At 42.4% G+C, this 27,440-nt stretch overlaps 1 protein-coding gene across 2 annotated transcripts in view; it reads left to right on the forward strand.

Moving 5' to 3' along the window:
- Nucleotides 1-27,440, forward strand: part of CRACDL (CRACD like) — an 84,633-nt gene that overhangs the window by 35,340 nt on the left and 21,853 nt on the right. For both annotated transcript variants that reach the window (XM_068138748.1, XM_068138739.1), the window contains exons 2-7: nt 8,321-8,397; nt 9,339-9,504; nt 12,355-12,490; nt 12,836-13,000; nt 17,768-17,998; nt 20,070-21,681. In XM_068138748.1, the coding sequence (XP_067994849.1) occupies nt 8,331-8,397; nt 9,339-9,504; nt 12,355-12,490; nt 12,836-13,000; nt 17,768-17,998; nt 20,070-21,681 (2,377 nt within the window). In that variant the 5' untranslated portion in view covers nt 8,321-8,330. The remainder of the gene's footprint in view (nt 1-8,320; nt 8,398-9,338; nt 9,505-12,354; nt 12,491-12,835; nt 13,001-17,767; nt 17,999-20,069; nt 21,682-27,440) is intronic.

Consider the following 27,440-nt stretch of genomic DNA (forward strand, 5'->3'; position numbering starts at 1 on the left):
AGCAGCTAGAATATGTACAGATCTTGTGTAGGTGCTGACATGATAGAAAGGCAGGGTGCCCCTTTAGTCAGTGCTGGGACTCTGGATAAAGTTGACAGGACAGCTGTGTGTATGTGAGCATGCTCTCAAACACATTTTCTCATTCAATTTAAAAATTGAAGGCTGTATAAAAAGTGAAATCTGTACACCTTTGACATAAAGAATGGTCTGGTGCATGTCTTTGGAAATGGTATTGCAGTTGTTACCAAATTCTCCTGTCCCATTATGTGAACTTTTTGGATGTGTTTATACAGACTAATTGGATTCCCGGAGACCTATATATCCCTTGTGGACACTCCTAATATCTGGGCTCATATGTGCTGTGCTCAGGAGGAGCACTTAACTGTGTTTCCTAGATCTCCTGTTGTGGAAGGGGCTGTCCATGGTACCACAGGGAGATAAAGAGAAGTTTGTTTTAGTAAGCTCAAAGATGATGGATGACTTCTGCAAAGGATTTTATAACTGGGCATGTTGTGTGAGATTTAGTTGTGGCTAGTCTCAAGTGTTATCGCTTGGGAGCACTGAAAGCATTTGAAAGGGGGATGATGTTAATAGCTGAAGGTCTGAGCAGAGAGGTGTGCTAAACAGCAGTGTTTCTTTTGCTTTATGAGTACCTCCTCATCACATGCTCATTACCCCATTGTCCTACACTTCTTTCTACCGCACCCCATTGTGCAGTATCTTTAGCACATAGCCTTCCCTAGCTACAGGGATAAACCTTTGCTTGGGAGGCAGGTGACACAACATGCTTTTGGAGGTGTGCTATGCCAAGGCATGGCATCCTGGACCTGTGCCCAAATGGTGCTCTTGGTAATGCACTTCCTGGAGAACTGGAGCATCCCCAGAGGTGTGAAAGCTCTGCTGAGGTGTCTGCTTCTGTCAGAGTATGATGGCAGACACCCTGGGCATGCTCCCTCTAGAAACTTCAAGCTGGCCATTTTCTGTGGTCCATGTGCCAGGAGGACGGGATGCAGAGCTCATGGATGTTGCCTTCATTTCAGATCTGAGCCCTCAGAGAGGGGGTAGATGAGGAAGAGCTGCTTCAATCTTCATCCCTGGTGTTTAGGATGCTTTCAGTTCAGACATTAGCTAGAGGAATCTTTCTGAATATTTGGGTTTTCTTTATATCTCGGTAATCCCTGCATTTTCTTTCTCAAATTCACAAAGCTATGTAATACCAGTCAGAATTTTAGCTTTAAATAACTTTAATTCTTTATGATATTTTTGCCTTCAAGAAATAAAATATTCTTACAGTACAGGTATAAAAGATATAGATAGTTGTTGTTCAGTTCAGCTGTTATTTTTTGGACACATACTTTTGAATGAACTGGCATTTAGGAGGGATAGGAAGGGAAATAAACACCCATTGTGTTACCATATTCCCTCTCTATTCTGTGCACTCATATAGTCTCAACTGTATTTCTTCTATCTTAGATCATCTAGAAAGGGCATGGGAAGGAAGAAGGAAAGTGGAAGAAGTCTCTTCTGGGAAAAATGTAATATAGAAAAAAATACTGTTACAAGCTTGGGTAATGTTTGGCAATTTATTGTCAGACTTTTTTGGCTTACAAAATCTCAAAATAAACTGATAAACTGGGTTTCTCTAGTATTCCACTGTGAAAAGAACCACACATGAAATGCAATGGGAAAAAAAAAAAAAAAAAAAAAAAAAGAAGAAAAGAGTATGACTGCCAGAAGTGTGGTATACCATGCCCTTGCTAATAAGGGAGAGGAAGTGATGCAAGCTGCTCCTCTAGGATACAGATCCTGCTGAGTCTTCAGGATGATTTAATTTAGTGGCGGACTTCAGTAAATCATTAAGGAAACTGGAAATGAGAAAGTTCAGCAGCCCTGCTCTGCAGCTGAGCTTTCCAGATCCAAGCATAAGTGCACACTGAATACCACCTGTCACAGTGGGTTCTGATTCAAAGCTGCTGGATTTTGTCAGCATTTTGTTGCACAGCCGTTAAACTTGTAGGCCATCACAGTTTTTGTTATTAACATACTGGTGATTCTGTGATTTGTGTTAGAGGTATGGAATTCAGAGTGCACTGGGATTGGGGGTCAGGAGCTTGCAAGAGCCTGTTTTGAGGGCAGACTTAAACAGAGACTGTGTGTTTGGCTAATTGGAGACACCAAGGCTGAGGAGAAGAACTGAGAATTTGTTTTCTTTAGATAAAGAAGCCTGGACGACTGAGCATGCATGCAAGTGGATACTTTGCCCCTTACCACACAGAGTGCACAGTGCATGGAAGCAGGGATTTGATCACCTCTTCTGAAGACTCATTATCATATGCCTGACTTCTATTTAGCATAAGTTCGTTTATGTAGATGATGTAGCTATATAAGATACAGGAAGCTATTGTAAAAGTGCTGTGGGGGTGAAGTTTGGTACCCTCGCATGCCCAGCCAGTTGCTTTGCTTGCTTTTAATTGCCTTTTATTGCCTTTTTATGGTCTTTTATTGCCAAAAAAACTGTGATCAGAAACTTTTACCTGAAGTCATCTATAACAGTTTTTAAGCAAGACTTTGCAGAAGAGACAATTTAGCTCCAGAATAATCAGTCTCTGTTTATGTCAGGGAAGTGACAAGCAGTTACAGTCATACTGAGGGTAAACTTCGGCCCCAGTTTTTTTGTTTCTCCTAAATGTCATATTTTTAATTAATCTTTCCTGTAACAAATGTATTAATACCAGAGGGTTTATTACAGACATTGAAGAAAAAGCTTGAAAGATTGAAAACCTGTCTAAAGATATTGTTAAAATAGGTTATATGGCTGGGAAAAAAAAAAAAAAAAAAAGAGATATAGACAGAACAAGTCTCCAAATTTATATATTTTCTCTTTATATATAGTTTCTCTAACAGCATTCAGAAAAGGACAAGTTTAAAAAGAAAAACAACTTTCCCCAATGTCAATAAAAATGTCATCATAAATTTTAAGGTATGAATGAATATGATTGCCTATGCCTAGGTTTGGTGACACACTAAGCCAGACAGTGTCCTCCTCTTTGCTGAGTGGTGCAGAGGGATCTCTGGCAGCTCTTTAATGTTCAGTTAGGCTCAGTATCTCTTAGCACTGTGTTGGGATATTGCTCCAGTGGAAACTACCGCTCAGCAAAATATTCAAGCAAATGGCTAAGTCTCAGCTTCTGTATTTGCTTAAAATCAAGGTTTACTGAAAATGGATCTGTTGACTTTCAAGTGTATTTCTGAAAACTTGGCCACCAATGCAGTGCCCACAAAGCATTTCGCAACTTCTTCCAGTCCTCTCTGTTGCTGCCATCTGCCTCTGCTGTCCATAGGATAGGATAGGATAGGATAGGATAGCATAGGATAGAATAGAATAGAATAGAATAGAATAGAATAGAATAGAATAGAATAGACCAGGTTGGAAGAGATCTTCAAGATCGTGTCCAACCTATCATCCAACACCACCTAATCAAGTAAACCATGCAACCAAGCACCCTGTCAAGTCTTCTCCTGAACACCTCCAGTGATGGTGACTCCACCACCTCCCCAGGCAGCCCATTCCAGTGGGCAATCTCACTCTCTATGAAGAATTTCTTCCTAACATCCAGTCTAAACCTCCTCTGGCTCTGCTTGAGACTGTGTCCTCTTGTTCTGGTGCTGGCTGCCTGGGAGAAAAGACCAACCTCTGCCTGTCTACAACCCCACTTCAGGTAGTTGTTGAGAGCAATAACGTCACCCCTGAGTCTCCTCTTCTCCAGGCTAAGCAGCCCCAGCTCCCTCAGCCTCTCCTCATAGGGCTTGTGTTCCAAGCCCCTCACCAACTTTGTTGCCCTTCGCTGGACTCGTTCCAGCAACTCAACATCCTTCCTAAACTGAGGGGCCCAGAACTGGACAGAGGACTCGGGGTGTGGCCTAACCAGTGCAGCGTACAGGGGCAGAATGACCTCCCTGCTCCTGCTGGCCACACTGTTCCTGATGCAGGCTAGGATGCCATTGGCCTTCTTGGCCGCCTGGGCATCCTGCAGGCTCACGTTCAGCCTATTATTGACCAGTACCCCCAGGTCCTTCTCTGCCTGGCTGCTCTCCAGCCACTCTGACCCCAGCCTGTAGCTCTGCATGGGGTTGTTGTGGCCGATGTGCAGAACCCAGCACTTGGATGCGTTAAATCTCATGCTGTGGGATTCTGCCCATCTGTCCAGCCTGTCGAAGTCTCTCTGCAGAGCCTCTCTACCCTCTAACAGATCAACTCCTGCCCCAGCTTGTTGTCATCTGCAAACTTACTGATGATTGACTCAATGCCCTCATCCAAATTATCGATATAGATATTAAAGAGCATGGGGCCTAGCACTGATCCTTGGGGCACACCACTACTGACTGGTTGCCAGCTGGATGTGGCACCATTCACCACCACTCTCTGGGCTCGGCCATCCAGCCAGTTCCTAACCCAGCTCAGAGTGCTGCTGTCCAAGCCATGGGCTGACAGCTTGGCCAGGAGTTTGCTATGGGGGACAGTGTCAAAGGCCTTGCTGAAGTCCAGGTAGTCTACATCCACAGCCTTCCCCACATCCACCAGGTGGGTCACCTGATCATAGAAGGAGATCAGGTTGGTGAGGCAGGACCTGTCCTTCCTAAATCCATGCTGGCTGGGCCTGATCCATTGGCCGTCCTGTAAGTGCTGTGTGATTGCACTCAAGATGACCTGTTCCATGATCTTGCCTGGCACTGAGGTCAGGCTGACAGGCCTATAATTCCCTGGCTCATCCAACCGGCCCTTCTTGTGGATGGGCACCATGTTGGCCAGCTTCCAGTCCTCTGGGACATCTCCAGTGAGCCAGGACTGCTGAAAAATGATTGAGAGCGGCTTGGCCAGCTCCTCTGACCGCTCTCTCAGCACCCTAGGATGGGTCCCATCTGGTCCCATGGACTTGTGGGGATCCAAGCGGCTGAGCAGATCACCAACTACCCCATTCTGGAACAGAGGAAAACTATGCTGCTCCCTGGCTCCTTCTGCCAGCTCTGGAGGCCAGCTGTCTGGAAGACATTCTGTCCTGCTAGTAAAAATTGAGGCAAAGAAGGTCTTAAGTATCTCTGCCTTTTCCTCATCCTTTGTTACAACGTTCCCCTCCGTGTCCACCAAGGAGTGGAGGTTGTCTCTGCCCTTCCTCTTGCTATTAATGTATTTATAGAAGGACTTTTTGTTGTCCTTCACAGCAGAGGCCAGACTAAGCTCCAAATGCGCTTTTGCCTCCCTAATTTTCTTCCTACAAGACCTAGCAACATCCTTAAATTTTTCATGGGTTGCCTCACCTTTCTTCCAAAGATGATACACCCTCTCTTTTTTATCCTTAGTTCTATTAAAAGTTCATTAACCATCCAGGCTGGCCGTCTGCCCCGGCGGCTCATCTTCCGGCACATTGGCACAGCCTGTCCCTGCGCCTTCAACAATTCTTCCTTGAAGTAGGTCCAGCTCTCCTGGACCCCTTTGTTTTTAAGGGCTTTATCCCAAGGAACCCTCTGAATTAGTTCCTTGAGTAGCCTGAAGTCCACCCTCCGGAAATACAGAGTGGATGTCTTCTTGCTACCCCTCTTAGCTTGACCAAATACTGAGAATTCAATTATCTCGTGGTCACTGGCCCCTAAGCACCCTCCAACCACCACATCACCCACAAGCCCTTCCCTATTGGTGAAGGGGAGGTCAAGCATAGCCTTGCCCCTGGTAGGCTCACGCAGCACCTGGGATAAGAAGCTGTCCTCCATGCACTCTAAGAACCTCCTAGACTGCCTCTTCTCTACTGGATTGGTATCCCAGCAGATATCAGGCAGGTTGAAGTCACCCATGAGAATAAGGGCAGGCGATCTTGAGACAGCCTTAAGCTGCCTATAGAATGCTTCATCAACATCTTCCTCCTGGTTGGGTGGTCTATAACAGACTCCAACCAGGATGTCAGCCCTGGTGGCCTTCTCTCTAATTCTCACCCACAGGCACTCAACCTGATGGTCCCTGATCTCCAGCTCAATGGCATCTAGTGCCTTCCTGATGTAAAGGGCTACCCCTCCACCCCTTCTCCCTTGCCTGTCTCTCCTGAAGAGCCTGTAGCCATCAATTGCAGTGCTCCAGTCATTCGAGTCGTCCCACCACGTCTCTGTGACGGCAACTACATGATAACTTTCCTGCTGTAACAAGGCTTCCAGCTCCTCTTGTTTGTTGCCCATGCTTTGTGCATTAGTGTACATGCACTTCATCTGGGCTGCTGGTTTCACCTCTGGCTCTGGCTTATCACCCCCAGACTCCTGCCTGGGGGGACTAGTTTCAGCCCCTTCCCCTTTCGGAACTAGTTTAAAGCCCTATCTATGAGACCTGCCAATTCCCTTCCTAGAATCTTTTTCTCTCTGAGGGATAGGCCATTCTTGTACACTCTGATCTTACCCCTCCTCTGGGACAGATGTACTCCATCTGTTGCCAGCTGGCCTGGTGCAGTAGAAAGTTTTTCAAGATCGAAAAACCCAAAATTCTTTTGCCTGCACCAGCCTCTAAGCCACTTGTTGACTGCAGCTGCTGACCTGTTCCTTATGGTATTCCCTCCTGCAACTAAGGGTATAGATGAAAAAATTATTGGTGCCCCTGACCCCTCAACCAGGTCTCCCAGGGCCCTGAAGTCATCTTTGATAGCCCTGGGAGTTCTGGTTGCAACATCATCATTCCCTAACTGCATAACTGTCAAGCGATAATAGTCAGAGGGCTGCACCATACCAGGCAGTCTTCTGGTAACATCTCCAACCCTAGCTCCTGGAAGGCAACAAACCTCCCTGTGAGTAGGGTCTGGCCGACATATGGGGCCCTCTGTTCCCCTCAGGAGGGAATCGCCAATAACAATTACCCTCGTCTTTTTTTTAAGGGAGCAAGTCCTGATGCTGGGGGAAGGCTGTTTAACCTTAGGCTGTTTAACCTTAGGCTGTTTTGCCACAGGGAAAACCCCAGATGGTGTGTCCTCCGATATCAGAATCACTTCACCCTCAACCTCCAATGCCCCGTACTTGTTTTCCAAGGGCAGTGGGGGGGTTGGGGGGGGGCAAGGAGGTTTAACCTTGCGTCTTTTGAGAGGAGCCTGCGTCCATTCCCCTCTGCTTTTTGGATAACCAGCCTCTGCTGTGGGGGCCTGCAGAGCCTGGTTACTCAGGTTCGGCACCCTTCTACAATTGCTTACATCTCTAAGTCTAGTAACCTCGTCCTTCAGTCTGGCCAGCAGGCTAAGCAGACAGTCGATCTGCACACACCTAATGCAGGAGCTGTCTCCACTACCTTGCATCTCAAGTGCCAGGCTCCAGCACCGTCTGCAGCTAGATGCCTGGACACCTACCTCTTGCTTATGACACCTACCTACCTGCTTATATTCCCCCTCAGTCTGAGTCGAGACTGACTTTTTAAAGGAGTCATTGCGGCGAGTTACCACCATGGCCAGTCCTGCCCACGGGACCTACTGGAGAAAGTTTTAGAAAAAGTGTGGCGGTGTGCGCTTCTGAGTGAGAAGCAGTGGGCTGAAACGGAAGCGCCCGCGAGCTGCCGCGGGCTTTTAAACTGCTGCGGCATGCAGGGAGCCCAAACGATCCTGAGCACGTGGAGAAACGGCAAGAGCCAATCGTAACGAGTGTAGAGATTCCGCGCGGGTCCCTCAGGTTGAACAGGCAGCAGTTCGTGCTTTTCCGAGGCTCCTGGTCTCGGTGTGTTCCCGGTGGAGCTTACCGCTATTGTCTGTACAAACAAAGGAATAAAAAGAGTTATTACCTTTCCATCAGTTGCTTAAAAAAGAAGAAAAATTAGAATCTGTAGAATACTTTAAATTTTTTATAAAGGAAAAATACATGCTATTCTTTACTAATGTTATTAGTACATATTACCCAAATAGTGTAATTATCACAAAGATATTTTGACTGTGGTCCTGAATAAATGCAGAGAGGGAGAGTCAAAGGCTTCTTTTAGAAGCATTTGAAATCTCATAAGACACTTATTTACAGTCAGCAGAGACTAGTTGGTGAACTAAACCATAATGTACTATTTTCTTATGAAAGTAGAAACATTCTCTGGCATTTATTAGACTTTAGCCTAATAAGCTTCATTCCATGAGATATTTTCAAATTTTCTGTATGTTTACATGTAGATATAGCACATATATTCAGACATTTGTAAGTTATGTATTTATATGCATAATATATTGTATACTTTTAGTAACTTTCCTGTATATATGTATACACATATATAGTGAAGTGTTTTAATTTTGTTGATATGATTAATGCTTTTTTCTACCTCCTTTAGTGACTGTCACATGAGTTCCTCAAGGATAATGGAACCTAAGATGGGAGAGACTGAAGGAGATGGAGAGGACAATTCAGGTAGAATTGCTCCCTTCCCCAGTGAATGAAGAGTGCTGTGACTTTTTGAGGTTGAATGCTTTAGCTCTATCACCAAAGTGAATCTGTTTAGAGAATGCATTCTTCCTTTCTGCCTCCCGTCTCCAAGAGCTGCTATATTTTTGACATTTTCAGAGCCTTGAAATAAGATTTTTGCAGCATAGTTTGACCACATTAACTTTCTTACCCAAAAAGATCCAACAATAAGTGAAATGCTGACAAGGATGCCTCGCAGTACTGTCACACCAACTTAATGGGACAGGCACCAGTTGTTGGGATGCCTTGTGAAAAATGCTGATTCCATCTTAAGTAGTTTCCTTCGTAGACCCTGCAACCTATGCTAATTCAGATCTTTCCTCACTGAGCAGACTAGGATTGCTTTTTAAGATTATTGCTTGATCTCTAGTTAAAAACTTTGTGATCTCACAATTAGCCCCCACAATATTCTGAGATGTATTATAAAACTGACATTTTAAAAGCATTAGTCTCCCAACACTGCACATTCCACCTGTGTAAGTCTTGTCTACATTTAAATAGGTTTTGGTAACATTGTCTTTATCATTGGTGTTTAGCTTGCTGAAAAAAGGCATTGCATTTCTAAGTTGTAATTTATTCTCTGTATCCCAGACAATTAATACAAAAGTTTTACTTCATAGTCTGATTATCTCAAGAGGCAAGTAGAAACTCTACCAGGGAAGATTCTACACCATAGGTTGTTTCTTGTGTATCATAAACATTGCAATCCATTCTCCAAAATAGTAGACATTTCATGCTATCAGTGCCATCTTAAAAGACCTCAATGCCAGAACAGACTTTTTTTCAGGGAAAAAAATCCACTTATGCAGAAATATTAAAGGAATAATTATTGCTCAAAAAACTTGTGCATGCTGTTGGCTGGATGTTCTTTATGGTTCTTCTCTTAGGAAAGAAAAAATCGAAGTTCAAATCTTTCAAAAAGTTTTTTGGCAAAAAGAAAAGGAAAGAGACATCATCGTCTGGGAGCAGCAGTCTGAAGCTATGCCAGTCAACAAGTGATGTCGCAGCCTCTCACAACATGCACATTAATTATGACTCTGAAGATGAGCTTGAGTAAGTCTTTGTACACTGGCTGGTAAATACATACAGAACTCTTGCAACATTTCTAGATAAAAGACATCCCAAAATTGCTGCCTGATCTTGTTCAGAATGCTGCATTCTCAAACAGTTGCCTTTTTCAGGAAAGTACAAATTAAAATGGCTGATACAAAACAAATAGCAATGGAATTAGATGGGGTACAGGAAGAAATAATAACTAAACCAGCTTTCATTTAATCATAAAAAAAGCATTGGGTTATCATTTCAAAAGGATGTAATGCCCATATTAAAAAATGAATTAGGTACTCAGCTTATGTCTTACCAGCATTGTCTTATGCCCTTAAGATGTGACTGCTAGGGATTGTTAAGGAAATTTAGATGTCCATCTATTTACACCAGGTTTTGAAAGCAAGGAAAGGATATGGGGATGACAGCAATGGAAATCAGCAGGAACCAGAATCTGTGAAGCCTGTGTTTCCTCTGTCTACATGGGACTCATCTGACCAACAGACAAATATCTGCATCTGACTGAGTCACCAGCTGCCTTTTATAATCAGCAAAGAACTCAGCATTACCAAGAAAGCGTGTATCATTCTTGTGTAGATGTCTGAGGTTCAGAGAAACTAGGCTCTAGAAGTGTCTATTTCTTTCCACTGAATGTAAATGGGAGCTAGGGGTGACCAGCTCATACCTGTGGTTTAACTTTTGAAGTTAGACCAGATGGATCCCACGCAGCGTATCTGTCTGCTTCTGAAAATCCTGTCTTTGTTCAGGCATTGCCACAAATGCTAACCACTACTGAAAGTTAATCCAGAGAAACCAAATGTAAAGTTCATATGTTTTCCTGGATCAAGAAAGGAACTGAAAAACTCCTTAGCTGCCTAAAAAGCCAGCCCTGGCATTAGTAGATATTGTGCCTCTCGGAGCTGTTGCTGTGGCCAGGATATGCAACGCCCCGCCTCCAGCCGTGTAACACGACATTATAGATCATGGCCACCAGGCAGCGCCAAACAACCAAAATAATCTTTTGTTGTTCTTTTGTGGCATTGGCCAGCTTGGAGCCACAGGAGTTCTGGGCTGGCAGCATCAAATCTAACGTTGGGCTGTGTAGTACTGTTATTCAACAACAATGGTCACTTTTTCTTGCCCTCATTCTCGACTCAACAAGGTCATGTCTGAGTGGGTATGATCTTTGGTCATGTTCCTGTGCTGTTAGCAGTAGGGTTGTTATGTCACTGTATCTTAATATTTGTTTAGACAGACAAAGACCAGGAAATTCCTTGAAAGGAAAGAAAAATTAATTTGAGCACTCATAATCTAAGGAGACATCTTGGGTATCTTCACTTTGCAACTGGGAGGTATGCATCTGCTAGAAAGAGCAAGCAAAGTTAGCGTGCTGTGCTGGATGTGCACATGCAGCAGCACTGCTGACCTGGCTGCCGCTGCAATCTGTGCAATGTCTGTGCATAGAGCCATTGCAGCCCTGACTGGCATGCACTTTGCAAATTGCTATAGATCTGTCTGACCTTGGATGCCTTGCAGAGATCACATTATCACTTAGATAAATTGTTCTTCTAATCTCTTTAATGCATTAAGCAGAAGCAGTGGGCTTTCCTTCCTTCTGTAGCAGGAATACAGATCAACTTCTTCCTGCTATTGTTTTAAATACATTTATAGCAGCCGTTGCATGGAAAATGTTCTGCCATGTTTGTTTATGTTCCTGACTGTCCCTATGACAGTATCTAAGACCCAAAAATACACAGTTCTCTTTTTCTTATCTTTCTTTTTTCTTTTTTTTTTTTTTTTTTCTTCTAGAATACTTGCTCAATTAACTTGATAGTTACATAAACCCAGCCATTTCTGTGTTCTGTGCTCTGGTTTGCCATTTCATAGTTGGCTTATTTCAAAAATGTAGAAGAAATGAGTCCTAGAAGAAATGCTGTCTGCATGCATTTCTGGTTCATGCTCCATTAAGCTGTGAGCTTAGCTGAGGAAAATGAGCACAAGAGATTTCCTAGCAGGTAATTGTCTGTCTGTAGGTTGCCTGTACAATTTGATGAGGAAACAAGGTGTTCATGTGCCACATGTAATGTTTTCAAAAGACGTTACATACCACATGCATCAAAAGTAGGAAACATAATATGAAAGAAACTATCCACAAAGAATCTTCCACTTCCTCTCACTAGCCCATGAAAAATGCTCATGAGTGCTCACCCAGGCTCATAAGAGAAAATCCCAAGGATCTTCCAATCTAAGCCATTCTATGATCTTGATACAGACCACAGGATCTTGTAAGCATTTTATAAGGATTTATGCAAATGATTCTGAGAACTATGTTGCCCAAATATTTTTGCTAATGACTCATATGTCAGAGAAACATTTAATGTACCATGCTTAAATTGTAAAAACTACTTATTCTTCCTGTGGTAATAAGTCATTTGCAGGACACATTCTTACATTCCAAGAAGTTAGGCCATCTCAGGTACGGCCTCGTTTACATGAACTCCCTTTATTTTGCACCTGGACTTGCCTGCAGCACTGTTAGGCCACCCAGCTGCCTACTGCCAGCCAAGGGGCAGTCACTTTTCCATAATGTATAACTCAGTTGTTGGAGTTAATCTGCCTTTAACTTTGATTCAGTCTGTTAATATGACAGATAACAGGATCTGCAAATTGTTGTTTCGTTTTCTTAAAGCTGTTACCTAGATTAGCCTGAATAACTGTGTTGTATTTATGGAGAAATCTGGAACTTGTGTGTGATGTATGCTGCACACATCTCTCTCTCACTCTATGGTCAAAAGGCCATTTGAGTTAAGACTGGCAAAAGAGTCTGTATGTTTTCACTAATTTGATATATTATTCTAGGATGCATAAAGCCATTATGGGAAGCAGAGCTTTGTCACATGACAGCATTTTCATTCCTGAGACTGGGCAAGAGCCTGCAAGGCCAGTAAGAGTGTTTTCTCAAGAAAACATTTCCGATCGGATTAGAGCTTTACAGGTAATATACATGACATAGGTTTTTTCCAAATGCAAACACTGAAGTATCTTTCCAATCATGATTTTTCTTGTAGTTGAACATTCAAGTAGTAAATAAGATCTGTCTGCAGCTCACATTGAATATAGCATTTGTTAGCAGTATTATATCTTGGATCTCCTTAAATAAGAGTTGCAAAATGTAGAGTTGTTTGGCTGCCTATGAAAATGTCTAAAGTGAGATGTCCTGAGCTCTGCATCACCCAGTTGTGAAGTTAAAATAAAGGTAGCTCATTGGCCTGAGCTAATAAATGTACTGGGGAAACCTCCATCACTATCACATGCTAATGTATTTTATGCCATGCTGAAGCTGAAACTCCAGCCTACCATGAAATTGGGACCTCCACCTCCATTTGGATTTCATGCAAAGCGAACAGAGGATGCTGGTACCAGTTCTGAGGATGATGGATTACCCAGGAGCCCTCCAGAAACATCTTTACTCCATGGAAACCTAAATTCAGGCACAGCAGCAAAAGTGAGTAGTCCTACTGTTGACAAAAATAAGCATTTAATGACTTATGTATATGTGGAAGGCAGAATAAATTATTTAGTTTGCTGTATGTATCACTACTTTATCTCTGAACAATTTGGAAACACCTTACTCAAAATGGAAAAGTGCTACCTCTCTGCGTAAACAGCTGCTTAGAATCTCTGTTCCTGTTAAAATTGCACTAGAAAATACAGAACTAGGATGGAGAGGATGTGTTTGTCTGTGTGCATGGGGATACTGTGGGTTTTTTAGGGACTACAGAGAGTCGCCAGGCACAAAAAAAGCAGAAAAATCTGTATTCCCCCTGGAATGCACTGAGAGCTCTCATCTTTAATGTTTCTCTAGGCTGCCATTGAAAAAAATAAAAATAAAGTAATGCAAAATAGTTTTGTTTTTTCTTTTTAAATTATAGTTTTGTTATATTTAATTCTTTATCTGCATGTCTTACACTTTATGTTTACAGTGTCCTTGCTAATCCTTAAGACTAGAGAGAAATACATATTGTTAGTTTCTATGTGCACTTTGTGTAGATGGTTTCTGCAAGTATATCCACCTTGTTTGTCATCTTTTACTGAACCTCTTCCTCATTCCATCCCACAGTTCTCTGATTCTCACAAGCACTTTAGCTCTTTGAGTTTAGCTGGAACAGGCAGTGAAGAAGAAGAAGAGGTAACTTCTGCCATATGTATTAAGGGCCAAGCAATTATGTATAATAGTATTTTATATAAAGATATAAATATAACCTTGTTGCCATCTGCTGCAAAAACAACCTTGTAGGTAGGTAATCGCATGCCTGTCTTCTTGCCATGCTTTTTTAATGACTATCCTTCTAACATAAAAGTTATGATTATTTATCAATGTAATTGTGACAATTAAGTAATGTCCCATTTATAATAACCGAGCCTTCTAGAATAACTCCTATACTTCAGCAAAATTTACAGACATGTTTTAGTCTCCAAACAAGACCAGTAAAGGCTGCTTGGGTTACATGCATAGGATAAAGGAGGAAGCTCTTTGAGGAACTTCAAGTACAAGGTTACACTGATACAGAATGTGTCTCCCTGATGATGGTAGCTGTGAATTTTGCTGAAGTGATGTTTCAGGACTGTGTACAGGCAATTAGATGGCTTTCTTCAATCAGCCGCCAGCCATTCTGGCTGATTAAAGGGTGCTTTGGAAAGCCTCTGAGGAGCTCCTTTTAGTTGTCCATGTCTGGAGTCATGGTGGAAACAAGACAGAGGTAAAGAGAAAAGCTTTTTTCTGGCAATAGGAAGAAAGGTGGAAGGGAATCATATAAAGGAAACAAGGGAAATTGGTCCTGAGCTGAGTGTTTGACTGAATTTCACAACTGGCTTCAGCAGTGCTCAGGAAAGATTTCTGATCACGCTTGTTAGATTCCACATAAAGCTGTTTGAAAAAATGTTTATGTGCAGTGAAGCTTTAATATTTTTAAATCAAAAACAACAGAAAACATGAATAATATATTTCTTGAAAAAGTGGTGTAGGTTCATTGTAAATTGGTCTAGTCCAGATGCATGTTTGCTAAAGGAGGATTTGTTTCTCTGTTGTTCCATTAACATCACTCTCTGACTCACTTGGTTGACTCCTAAGATTGGTGGTGACCAGGCAATTGCTCAGCTTTTCCCACATGCCCCATCATTTAGCTCAGAGCTCTCTTAATCCCAGTCCCATTTCAGGAGTGCAGCCAGAAAGTACCCCCATCTGAAGGCTTTCCTCCCAAATCACAGTCTACTACATGGCATTTCAGAGAGATTAGCCCTGCTTCTGGAAGTCAGAGGAGAGCAGCTCATGGGGCTGAGAAGTTTTGCAAAATGCAGCCCTGAGATTTTGGGCACCAGTTATCACCTGGCTGTGTCCCAGAAGCTTTCTTGGATTGAAGAAGGGAGAAGTGGATCATGGCTGCCTGATCTGGGTGTTTGAATCCGGCAGTGGGCAACAGATAGCTTCAGTGGCTCAGTTGGTAGGGTGTGGAACTATGAGTGTTGAGGTCATGGGTTCAAATCCTGGAGGAGTAATTGGACTTGTCCTTTTGTGCCAATTGGTATATGGAATCCTTCAGCTCTTTCATGCAATTCTCAATTTTCCCAGACAGAGTTTCAGTGGCTGAAACCAAAGAAACACGTGTCATGCTATCCTCCAGTTGTCTCATTTGATCAGTGAATTGGCCAACCGTAGGAAGAGCTCCACCATAATTTCTTGCCACAATTCTGCTTGCCAGAATAGTTGCATAATTAGGAGGAGCAAGTTTGATGAGCTTTTTAGCAAGACCAGTTCCTACAGGAATGTCATCAGGATTCAGAGTTTCATGTTCACCATAGAGTATCTCTCTAACAGCAAATTCTCTCAAGCACTTAATTCCCTCATCTATGGTAGTCCACTGTGGCTCAGTCAGTAGAGCATGAGACTCTTAATCTCAAGGTTGTGGGTTCGTGCCCCACGTTGGGCGCCAAAAAGAAATGTGGTGGGTTGGACAGAAAAGGCTTAGCCTCCTCTCCCCCACAAAGAGGAAGAAAAAAACCACAGCTAGCCAGCCAGAAAAGCAAAGGGAAAATGCTATATTACAAGCAATTTTGGAAAATGCAGGATATGTACACAATTTACAGTATTTACAACATATATACAGAAATATACAGCAAAGTAAAACAATAATACAGGAATGAAATTCCTTCCTCTGGAGGAGGGTTCCCCCCTGTACCCTCCTTCTCTCCCCTTTTTCCTCAAAGAGGGTTAGAAAGAGAGAAAAAGAGCAGTTATTAATTAAAGCAGACTGTTAGTAGGCCATAGTTGCTTATCTGTTCAGGGTCACTCTGGCAGGGAGCCCAGAAGCAGACGAGCTGGAAAGGGAGAAGGAAAGGAGCAAAATGAGGAAAGTTCCAACTGCACCTAAACTTAAAACTGCATTCTATCAATCCACCAATGAAATTAGTTTAGAATATCTGATTGTTTTCGATAATATTCCAAAACATTCAGCCATAGTGTCCCAGCACTGTCTCTTTCTTAAAGGCACAGCCTCAAACGGTCACAGATGGGATTCCCTCGTGGCCCGTCACCTTCTGCCACCTGGTGCAACCAGCTGAAGGACAACTGTGGCGTGTTCATATGAGAGTTGGAGAGCTGGCCATCCTCTCCTCCAGTGGGCTTCTCCAGAGCCGCACTTTTTGGGACAGGCAGTTTGTGCAGCTGACTCAGAACTGGCATTCACTCAGGCTGATGAAATTTAAGTAACAAACCAGATTCTGGATTTTCCAGCATAATGGCCAACACTGAGCACTGCCAACAAGAAGACATGCAAAGTTCTCAAGGAAAAGTTGAAGCCAAAAGAAAGGCAGGCAAATAATGACATGCCTTGATCAGGAACATGTGCTGTGCCTTTATCACGGAGCTAAGATGTCAATGTATTCACTGTTAGGTACTAATGTATAATGCAGCCACGTATTGTTTGTTGTACATTAATCATGTTTGACTACTAGACTCCAGATATTGTAGAATGAAAATTAATGACAGCATCCATTATTCAGCATGGCCGAGCTGCCTTTTTTTCTTAAGTAGAAAACAATATCAGAAGCTGCGGGTCCAGCTTCCACTAAAATCAATGGGAGTTTTCCCCTGGCCATTGAGAAAGATGTAGTGGGCACTCACTACACTCTAGAGCATCTTCTGGCTGCAGTGCACAGTGCAGAATTCTACTAGCAGATGCTCATTCTCTCCCTAAATAAAGCAATATACTATACTGCTCCCCCCTTCTCCTGTGGAGCACTCACATCTCTGGAAGATAGCACTTCTGGAGAAAGATGGGAGAAGGAGAAAAGAAGAACAAGAAAACCTGCAGAAGAAAGGGAAATAAACTGGAATTTCAAGCCTACAAAGGGACTGCTGTCACAAGTTGTCAGAGGTCATGTTAATGCCTTGACAATTAGTTTGGCAATAATGTCTTACCTGTTTGTTAAAGCTGAATCCAAGAGAAAGGCAGAACAGTTTTCAGAGTCAATTTTCCTAAATATTTCAGTCTTCATTATTCCTCAGCCCTGGGAATAGGGTAGTTTGTGGTAAAGGACACAGGCAAGCTGTATTCCAGAAAGTACTGCACCCTTTGGAGCCTTCAGAAGTTGTTTCTGGATGGGTTATTGGCCTCTAGTAGGAATTGTCCTGTTGGTTACTTCCCTAGAACTGTCTACAAATGAAGTTTTACATTTCAGGTAAACTCTCTAGGTGTTTTGCAGATATAAATACATAAGGAGGAAACACAAGCTGATTCAAGTGTTGCTGACACTGATGTTTCATTCTTTTGTGTTTAGGAGATTCTTTTGTCTTTAGTAGACTTGGAAGAGACCTTATGATGTATGGAAATCTAGAGATTCTCCAGCCCAGCATATCTGTGGGTAGGAAGCTAGACACAGATGTTAGAGGACAAACCTCCTACAGGTTCTGTAACCAAGTACTCTTCAGAGATCTGTCTTCTAAAACTTGCTGGCCATATATTTGTGTGCTTTGGATCTAGTTAAATGTGACTTGTTCCTTCCTTCTGTACAGTATAGCATAATGGAGCAGTTGAAAACGGAGAATTGCTTAACACCAGTACTCCACATGCAGCATTAGGAAACACAATGTATTTTAAAGAGATGTCAAAAAGAGGTGACCTTAAAATGACAATAAAGATGGCCCCTTATTGGTGTAATTATTTTCATATCTTTGTTTCTTTGTTCAATTCTCTATTTGGAAATTTTTTTTCAGGTTACATTGAGTTCTTCTTCTAGATCTCGCTCTCCAGACAGTCAGCTGTTCCCTAAGCATGGAAATGCTAAAACTGAAGCTCCTGATATATCTGACAGTACCATCTCACCCACAGCCGATTTTGACACTCCACCTGAGTTTTCCTCTTGCTTGGATAATTCTGCTGCTAAACACAAGCTTTTAATAAAACCCCGGAACCAGAGGTCCAGTAAAATGAGAAGATTTTCTCAGGTACTTGTGAAACTAAAGTGTCACCTTTGACATAAAACCAGGGAGTTTTCACTGGATTGTGTATTTCAGACTCAGCTATCTAAGCTGTGTATGGGCATGCATACTTCACTGGGCTTTAGTATCCATTATTTGATGGGACTATACATCTGGAGTAGACACAAGGAACAGATTAAATATTATGAGATTACTTGTTAACTCTTGAGACAAGCAATTTTTTCTTATATTTATCTGCAGCACAATTTATTATCTTATTTGTGATGCATAAGTTGGGGCTGACCTTTTCATTACTTACTTTAAAAATAAAATACTTTTGAAAGTATTGTGATCAGCTCTTATAGCTTTCCATCTCTGAAGGTTCCTATAATATCCTGAGTCTTTGAGAGACTATTGATAGAGGAGCTGTTCTAACTTTCCACATATAGTCAGATTTATGTTTTCAAACACTACGGAAGGAATAAGTTGTGACTAGTTGGAGACAAATTGCGTACATTAAGACTGTTCTGCCCCCAAACTTGTAAACCCTTTATGTGCACTACAGAAACTTAAAAAAAAAAAAAAGTTTCATAGTATTAAAAAGTGTATGCTATTTAAAAAGATGAAAGAATTTTTTTTAAAAACACCACGGATCTTATTTTGTCATATCTGCGTCATATCTTGTGAAGGGCATAGCTTAATTCTTCTTCCTTTTTCTAGACCTGAAGTTTGCAGCTCTTACTACAGTATTTGCACTTTATTGCTTGTTGTTTCTTTCAAGGTTTTGAATAAATTAAAGCCAATAAATCAGCTTGCTTAACGCCAGGAATATTATTCCCCTGTCTTTAAATATTACTTAGCTCTTATTCTGTTTTTTCCAAAATCTGTGAGTCATTTTTAAACTCAATAAGCACCACTTTGAGTGCTTATAAATGGTGAGGCCATTTGTTTAGAAAAGCACGTAAAGCAGTAACTCACTGATCAAACCTTGCCTTCCATTGTAACATTGTTACTGAGAAAAAATTGCCTTGTCCAATCTGCCTATAAACTGCCAGATGACCCAGATCTCCTGGTTTTCCATGGAGAGTGCTCACATATTCTGATAATATAAATCTGTATAAATCTAATCTTTTGGTGTCTGTGCACCCTGTTTCTGCCTAACTGATGTCTTCTGCTTTTATGTTTCGGTGTACATGGACTGTGAATGCAGGTGGCATTCCAGCTCTGTCTTTGCAATTGCATTTGCAAAACAAGAATTTGGAAGAACCCTAGAAGTATCTTCAGAATGCATGTTTTGTGTTCTTAGAATTAGGGCCCACATCCAAAATACATATTTACCCAACAAGCTGCAGTAAATCAGTGAGCTAATATAGGCACCACATGAAAAGGCATATTCAGCAGCTTAATAATGTTCTTTCAATTAATCCTTTGTATTTAGCCAGTCCTTACCTGAAGCTTAACCACAAGATCTCACAAATAACTAACATGCCTTTATAAACTTTTATCAAATAGTCTAACTTTTGAAAGAAAAAGACCTTTACAGAAAGGAGGCAAGGCTGTAAAGCTGTATGGCAGTAAGATTAGACAGAAGACTGCCATATGGGGGTAGATACTCAGCTGGTAGGGAATGCACTAACAGGGTGGACTTGTTACATTTTTGCTCCTCTTTCTATGTATCCTTCCTTCTTGCAAGAATGAGTGGTTTTATTTTCAATGCTAGTATGCAGTAGCAAAATACAAAGGGACAGATTTTTCTCCTTCAAGTACTGCTTTTTGCCCAAGAACAACACAACATATCCAGTATGCTTTGGGGAATCAAGTGCCAAGGACACTCCAATGACCATTGTTTTGAAGAACTTCTCATCAACAAAGGCATGAAAGCACTAGTTGTGCAGAAGGGAGCATCACTGATTACTTTTATATTGGTTGTCAATCTGCTTAGATAAAAAAAACATCCAGTATGTAGATTAAGAAAATAGTTCATAGTTGGAGGCAAGTATGGCCTTGCTTTCTAAGATCTTATTTTAAATGCAGTGATGAATAAGAAAAAAAGTAAATCTGTACATGGTGATGGAGCTCCTGAATTTCTTTCTTGCAGAGGACCCAATCAGAATCTCTGACTGATTTGAGCTGTACCCCAGAAGAAGAAGAGGATGTTGAAAAGGAGATGCACACAGACTTGCCAGATGCTGTATTCAAACCCAGCAGTCAAGAACTGCCATGCAACACAGTTGCAGCACAGGATGTGGCTTCCTGGTCAAAGCTCAGAATGCCTGAGGACCTTCCCCCTGCTTTGAGATCAGCAATGACTCATCCTGCTTCTGAGTCTGCTGTTGTACAGGAAGCCGTGCTACGAGAGAATAAACGAGAGGGCTCCCAACCGACACTGGAAACAGTGTGTGTGAAGTCTGAGTGCTTAGTGCTGTTAGAAGGCAAAGACTCTGCAACTTCTTCCTACTCCAGTCCAGAGAGTGAAGTACAAAAGCAAGAACACTCCTCAGAAACACCAATTCTGTTGTCTGGGGATGTGAGAAATGTGTCAATCAATATTTTAAATCAAGAGACCAAGGAGCTTCCTTCTGTGTGTTCAGTAAATAAAATACCACCTGAAGAAGATATTTCTGTGAGTAAGAATATTATTTGTTTGGAAGGGTCAGAAGAAAATATACAGCAGGTTGACCAGATACCTGTGGAAATGCCCTGTAATAAAGAAGCAATGAAAGAGGTTGCTCTGCTCTCAGAGTCTAGCAAGCACTTTTCCATAGGTTCTTTACAGCCCACAGAATCATTCCATGTTTCACATCCTGCTTCCTCGACATGGATGGAATCATCTGCTTCCTGCTCTCTAGAGAAAACAAAGACTGCACAAGAGACAGCTCCTTCTGGTAAGGAGAACAGTCGGTCAGTGGGACACAAGGAGGAACTTTTGGAGGAGAAAGCTGAAAAAGCAGCCAATGAACTCAGTGCCTCAAGAAAGTTTTCTGTCTCCTCTGCAAGGGAGAGACCAAGGACCAGAAGCGTACACTTCCCAGAAAGATCAGAGTTGGAAAGTACTTTAAATACTGGATTCTTTCTGTCCAAAGTACAGGTCTCCTTGAGAAATGAGAAGTGTAAAGAAGATTTGCAGAAGGGACCAGATCTGGAGGAGGAAAGAAGTACCAACAAAAACCAGGCATTGCTGCCAGAGTCCAACTCTGAGAACACAGGCCAGCCTAGAGACATTTCAGTTAGCTGCGTTTTGCCATCTATTGATGTGGGGCTGGCACCAAGCAATTCTTCAGAGGTATCTCAGAATCAGCCAAGCTGTGAATATAGAAGTCCTTTTCAAGTGAAACTTAGATCCACCTCACTGTCGTTGAAATTTAGAGAGAACTCATCACCAGAATCAAAAGGAATTAAAAGATACAGTGCAGAGTTTAATTTAGAAAATAAGGGGTTGAATTCCTTTCTAAGAGGAGATGAGGCACAGACCAAAAAAACAGATGATACAAATATTGGTGATTCTTTAAATGAAAAGATCAAACCCAAAGCAAAGTCCTCTAAACAGCTCAGTAGCAAACCTCCATTGCCTAAAAAGCCAGCCTTGCAAAACACAGCACTTTCAAATACTCCTGCAAACAAGGAGAAGCAGGACACAGCTATTTGCTCTCCTGAATCCAGAAACAAAGATAAAGACTTGGAGAAAAAGACAAATCCTTCTCAAGTGTCTGGTAAGACTGCCAAAACTTCATAAAGTTACATTAGCTTGTGATGAATGACCTTACCTGTGAGAGAGCACAAGGCAGCCCTGTTGCATTACTCAGCACTGGTGAGCACAAGCTGATAGCTCTGCTTTTAGTGGTGTTGCTCCCTGATTCTCCCTTGCTGAAAAAATTACCAGAAGGACAGGAGGGGAAAAGCATAGACAAAATAGGGTACTTTTGCCTGTGAATCTTGCAGTATTGTGAAACACAAATATCAAATCACTAAGTGTTCCCAGTTAAAGCTGCCGTATGGCAATTCAAAAGCCAAGCACACATCACAGTGCCCTGCATTGGATGAGTGACTCAGACCTCTGGACCTCCTTTTTCACTATAGCACTGAGGCAGAAATACTAGTAACTGCCTGGCATGCTCAACACACCATTTATTTGTTGTCCATCATGAGCTTGGCTGATTAATTTATCTATCTTTAACATTACTCATTCCTTGTTTAAAAACAAAAATTAACTACCCTGATCTTATAGGAAAGACTGTAATATCAGTCTGCTGCAGATGGTTAAATTTTACCCTGTTGTCTGTATTATATAATTAGGTTAGAGTTAAAAAAAAGGAAAAGCAATCCTCTGGGAACTGATATATTTTGTGCTACCTGCAGAGAAAGGAAAGACTGGAAGTGGCACCACTGTCTGAGGTCTTTGCAATGACAGTAAACAAGTTAAATGAAGTACACTTAAGCAATTCTAGGAGGAGACCTCTGCTCTTCGCTTAAGAGAACAGCTGAAAGGGGAAAAAAAATCTTTAGGTCTTTTGATATGTGACAAAAACTTCTTCCCTACCCCAAATGTGTCTGGTCACAAGCTTGATGTTAAGAATAGGAGGAGATGCTGACCAAGCAAATGAAAAGGTGAAAAGGTTTCTTTATGCCATTACAGAGCTCCTCTCCGTGGTTCTTCTCTAGTTGATGTCAGTCTCTGAGCTTTGGAGTGGGTGAACACCAAGCCGAATGAACACTTCAGGACACAGCAGGCCACTTGTTCTGTAGGGTGACAAAAGTCTCCTCTTGGTCCCAGAGGCAGCCTGCTGACACCCCAAAGGACAGCAGTTTTCAGTTGCCATCTGCTGCAGCATCACAAATACTTTCATAGGGCTCTGGCCTGTTTTATGCTCTCCCAGTGGCCATAAAAGAAGAGATTCACTGCCTGCATAGGTGCCATCCACCCAGACCTTCCCTGCACATGTGGGCAAGGCAGTCTCCCTTTCTATAATCACAACACTCCCTTTAGAGGAGTTTTCCTCCCTGCCCTGCCCTTCCTTGAGGAGTAGTTGATTATTTGTAGTGACACCCAGATTTCTGATTGAGTTTTTGGGGAGGGTTGTACAACAAGTGAGGAGACGTATCACAGGGGGGTTGGTCTGGCAGAGGACAGGGGAAAGCAGCGGGAGTACTAGTGCTCCTGCACATGGTATTTTTTCACATCCCTCTTGCTGAGTCCCAGGATGCCTGCAGTGGAAGCAAAGCAGAAGACAGTGAGGGCTGCAGGGGGCAGAAGAGGAAGAAATGGTTTTGAGGAGCATGTTTCTCCTCAAGGTTTCTCCTCTGTCTCCTTGGCTCTGGGATAAAGGAGACTCCTTCCCCCAGGCTCAGTACTGTCCTCTGCAAAATAGGGTCTGTGGGCAAAAGCTGTGTCCTGGTCCCCCTGGCAGCAATGCACACAACCTGAAATTTGAACCTGCATCTGCAGGTCACGAAGCCCTGTTTTGAACATATTCCTCTCCACCTGACAGTATTACACCAAATGTGTATGGTCTGGGGTTGTTTAACATGGTGGTTCAGACTGATCTGCAATGGTAATTAGTGTTCTTCTGCCCCACTGGTCTTACTGTATCACCTTAAACAAAGCTGCTAAGGTTTTCTGTATATTTCTATCTTTAAGTCACTTGATAATGAGTTCTTCTATGTGGGCATGCCAGGACTCAGAGAATTTCATTCTAAATGCAAACCAGTCTGGTCCAAATTGTCATTAGGTCATAACTATGCTGCTGCAGACCTTTCTCCCTTAGATATATGTCCAAGCATCTCCTTGCACTCAGTCGCCGTATCAGCCTGAGCTGGCTGCCTGAAGTTGTGGGTGAACAAAGTATGCCCACCTCCTCTGCTTGCCCTCTCACCACACCAGCCTTGGTGGAAGGATTTGCACAGTGATCCCAGAAACTATGCCCCTCTGTTTGGCATAGGAGAGCCACAAAAGGCAATGAGGGCCCAAATATGATTTCAGAGCATTTTCCTCAGCCCAGTGAGTTGTCTTTGCAACTGCAAGCTGGAGAAAGCAGCTGACAAGCATGATCAATGCAACTCTTTGTGAATCACATGTTTTGCTAGCTGTCTCTGGCCTCCTGATCTGCTGGGACACCCACTTCTTTTTTTCCTGTTGTCCAGCTACCCTTAATGCTGCCACCCAGCCCTCTCCTAGTCCTCAAGTTCATCAGCCCTTTGAAGAGCTGTGCTCACTGTTAGGAGACACTTTATGCTGTTGGGGAGTTTCTTGCTGTGTGTTACGAAATGCCTGTGCTGAACAAGAAAGCATGGTATAAAATGATGATGTATGGGGGTGCAGTTCCCTTCTGACATACACTCATCTCAAAAAAGTCTGTTTGCTGTGTCATGGGGTGAGCAGGAGCAATTTGGTTCAGCACATCCAATACCAAAGGCAACAGGAGGGCTGGTGGGACGCTGGCTTACCAGCCCTGGCAAAAGCAGCAAATCTGCTCTCCAGAGCTTTCTGGGGAACTAGCAGCTTTTGTCAGACTGCAGGGTGCCCTTTAATGACTGCTTGAAATTATTCACCCTTAGGAGAAGTAATTTTTAACTTTCTGGAGCTAAAGGCACAAGTCTTTGCAAGAATTAAAAAGTTAAGCTGCATTGTTTGGGGCCAATACTCTTTGCTATAAATACTGTAAAGGACAGAAACAATTGACATATGCCAGCAGATTATTACAGAAGCAAAACCATAAGAAATATTTGTGTGAATGTCCCTGTAAAGGTATGTAAAAATCAGTGACTGAGGAGGAGCTGCAGTGGGGAGACATGCTCTAACAGAGAACATGAGCTCAAGCAGGGCTGGTGAACCTAACAGTGAATGAAGTTGGTGTGCATCATCTGGCTGTGAAATGACAAGAAGAGTATTTCTCTCTACATGAAATAAGACATTGCTTTAATGCTTTTCTGCCTACAGCTGAAAAGAAAGCTGTCTTTCATTTTATTTTTCTTTTTTTTTTTTTTTCCTCAGAAGAAGTTGCTTTTTCGGTTGTGCTTGGCTATTTTGCCATATGGCTGTTTTCCAGCAACAGACTAGACTTTGATGCAAACATAGCAGTTTCTTGTGTGAAAAAAGACTCTCCTGGCATCAGTGGTGTAGATCTAAACAGAAGCCAAATACCTTGCAGAGCAGCTTAGAGAAGAAAGAAATGTCAAAAATACTTAGCCAGAATTCTTAGAATAGCTTTGTCTGAAATTAAGGAAAGGGTGTGTACACTGACAGAAATGCATGTACTGCTTTAATAAACAAAGGGAAGTATGTAGGCCAGGATACATTAAATGCCATAGGCATTTGTAAAGCACATCTTAAAATAACTGTTGATTTATTAACGAACAAAAATACAACAGTGAGGAATTAAATATACATGCATATAAGCAGTGTTATAAAACAATGATACTGTTGTGTACAGGAGGTGTTACTTCCCTGTGTAAAGTTCTTTGGCTTAGTTTTGAGTATGTTTGCTTTAAAAATATGCAGGGAATCCACAAGTTAGCTTTGCTTGCTGTTAGAGGTATGACTTTCAAAAGGCTCTAATATTCTTCTTCTGACCTTTTGCCTGCACAGATGTGTATGAAGAGCAACCACTCTTTGCAGTCCTTGCAGGCATAAGGTGTTAATTTTCAGGCATGAGGTTTACATGTTATAAAGAGCCTCTGTAATATTTTGTGCATGCAAAGGCTTTTAGATTTAAAGGAAATGAGTACAATATCTGAGGCTATCTCTAAAAAACAAAAAATAAAGTAACCATTCCCTGTATCTCAGGGTAATGTTTAAATATGTCTTTGTTGTGGTTATACACAGTCTAGTTGGAGGCCTGTATCTAGTGGAGTCCCTCAGGGGTCAGTACTGGGACCAGTACAATTCAATATATATCTGCGACCTGGATGAGGGCACAGAGTGCATTGTCAACAAGGTTGCTGATGATGCAAAACTGGGTGGAGTAGCTGACACAGTGGAGGGTTGTGCTGCCATTCAGTGACAGTTCTTCACTGAGAAAGTCGTTCATCATTGGAGTGGGCTGCCCAGGGTGGTGGTGGAGTCACTGTCCCTGGAAGTGTTCAAGGGGATTGGACATGGCACTTGGTGCCATGGTTTAGTCATGAGGTCTGTGGTGACAGGTTGGACTCGATGATCTTTGAGGTCTCTTCCAACCTTGGTGATACTGTGATACTGTGATACTTGGACAGGCTGGAGAGTTGGGCAGGAAGAAATTTAATGAAGTTCAATAAGGGTAAGTGTAGAGTCTGTAGAGTCTTGCGCCTGGGAAAGAACAACCCCAGGTATCAATATAGGTTGGGGACTGACCTGCTGGAGAGTAATGAGGGGAAAAAGGACCTGGGGGTCCTAGTGGATGGAAGGATGACAATGAGCCAGTAATGTGCCCTTGTGGCCATTTTGGGTTGTATTAGTAGGGGTGTGACTAGTAGGTCAGAGAGCTTCTCCTCCCTCTCTACTCTGCCCTGGTGAGGTGGCTTTTGGAATATTGTGTCCAGTTGTGGGCTACTCAGTTCAGGAAGGACAGGGAACTGCTTGAAAGAGTCCAGCACAGAGCCACAAAAATGTTTAAGGGAGTGGAACATCTGGTGATATTCAAAACTTGCCTGGATGTGTTCCTGTGTGATGTGGTATAGGTGATCCTGTTGGACTAGATGATCTTTCAAGGTCCCTTCCAGCCCCTAACATTCTGTGATTCTGTGATCCACATAAGCAGCACATGCACCCCCAGAAATAGTTCAATACATTGAATATATGTGTCTGTCAACAGATAAAAATACATATATGTTTCTCATTCACCTCCTGTGGTTTTATAAACCAATGCACAAACCCAAGCCAGTCACATATCACTTTTGTACATGAAGGTTCATGTTTTATCTTCATCTTATTGTTCACACAACCAGTCTGATAAACATTGAAGGATAATACCCAACTATCAATGGGACATTTTTACATTAATTTCCACAATATGTAGGCAGAAGAAAGTTTATCTGTAAGATCAGAGCTTGAGCCTGAAGGAAAAAGAAGTGTTTTAGTAAGGCACTGAAGGAATCAGATACATGCATTTAACAGGGCTGGAGAAGGGGAATTTCCCCTCATGGGGACAACTGAGGCAGCCATCCTGGTCACTGTCAGACCCAGCAGAGAAAAGCTGGGTGATTCTGATCTGCAGGAGAGAGTTGAGAGGGTGTCTATGGATCATTTGGCTTCAGGGTTTATCCTGGGTGGTAAATTTGGAAGCTGCAGAAGTGATAAAGAACACAGAGTGGCTAGCCTTGCAACTGTATGTGTGTCCGACATAAAGGGAGGGCAGCAGCAGCCTCTGAGTGTGGTTTCTGCCACAGCAGGAACAGCCTGACAGCCTACATTAACTGCTAGGTTTAATACATGGTGACATTATGCACAGAGCAGCTTGACGGCTTTACAAGTTCTGACTTGGTATCTTCCCATTGTTGG

The sequence above is a fragment of the Melanerpes formicivorus genome, unplaced genomic scaffold (genome assembly GCF_026170545.1).
Source record: "Melanerpes formicivorus ecotype bairdi unplaced genomic scaffold, bMelFor1.0.p_v2 SCAF_1, whole genome shotgun sequence".
Classification (NCBI taxonomy): Eukaryota; Metazoa; Chordata; class Aves; order Piciformes; family Picidae; genus Melanerpes; species Melanerpes formicivorus.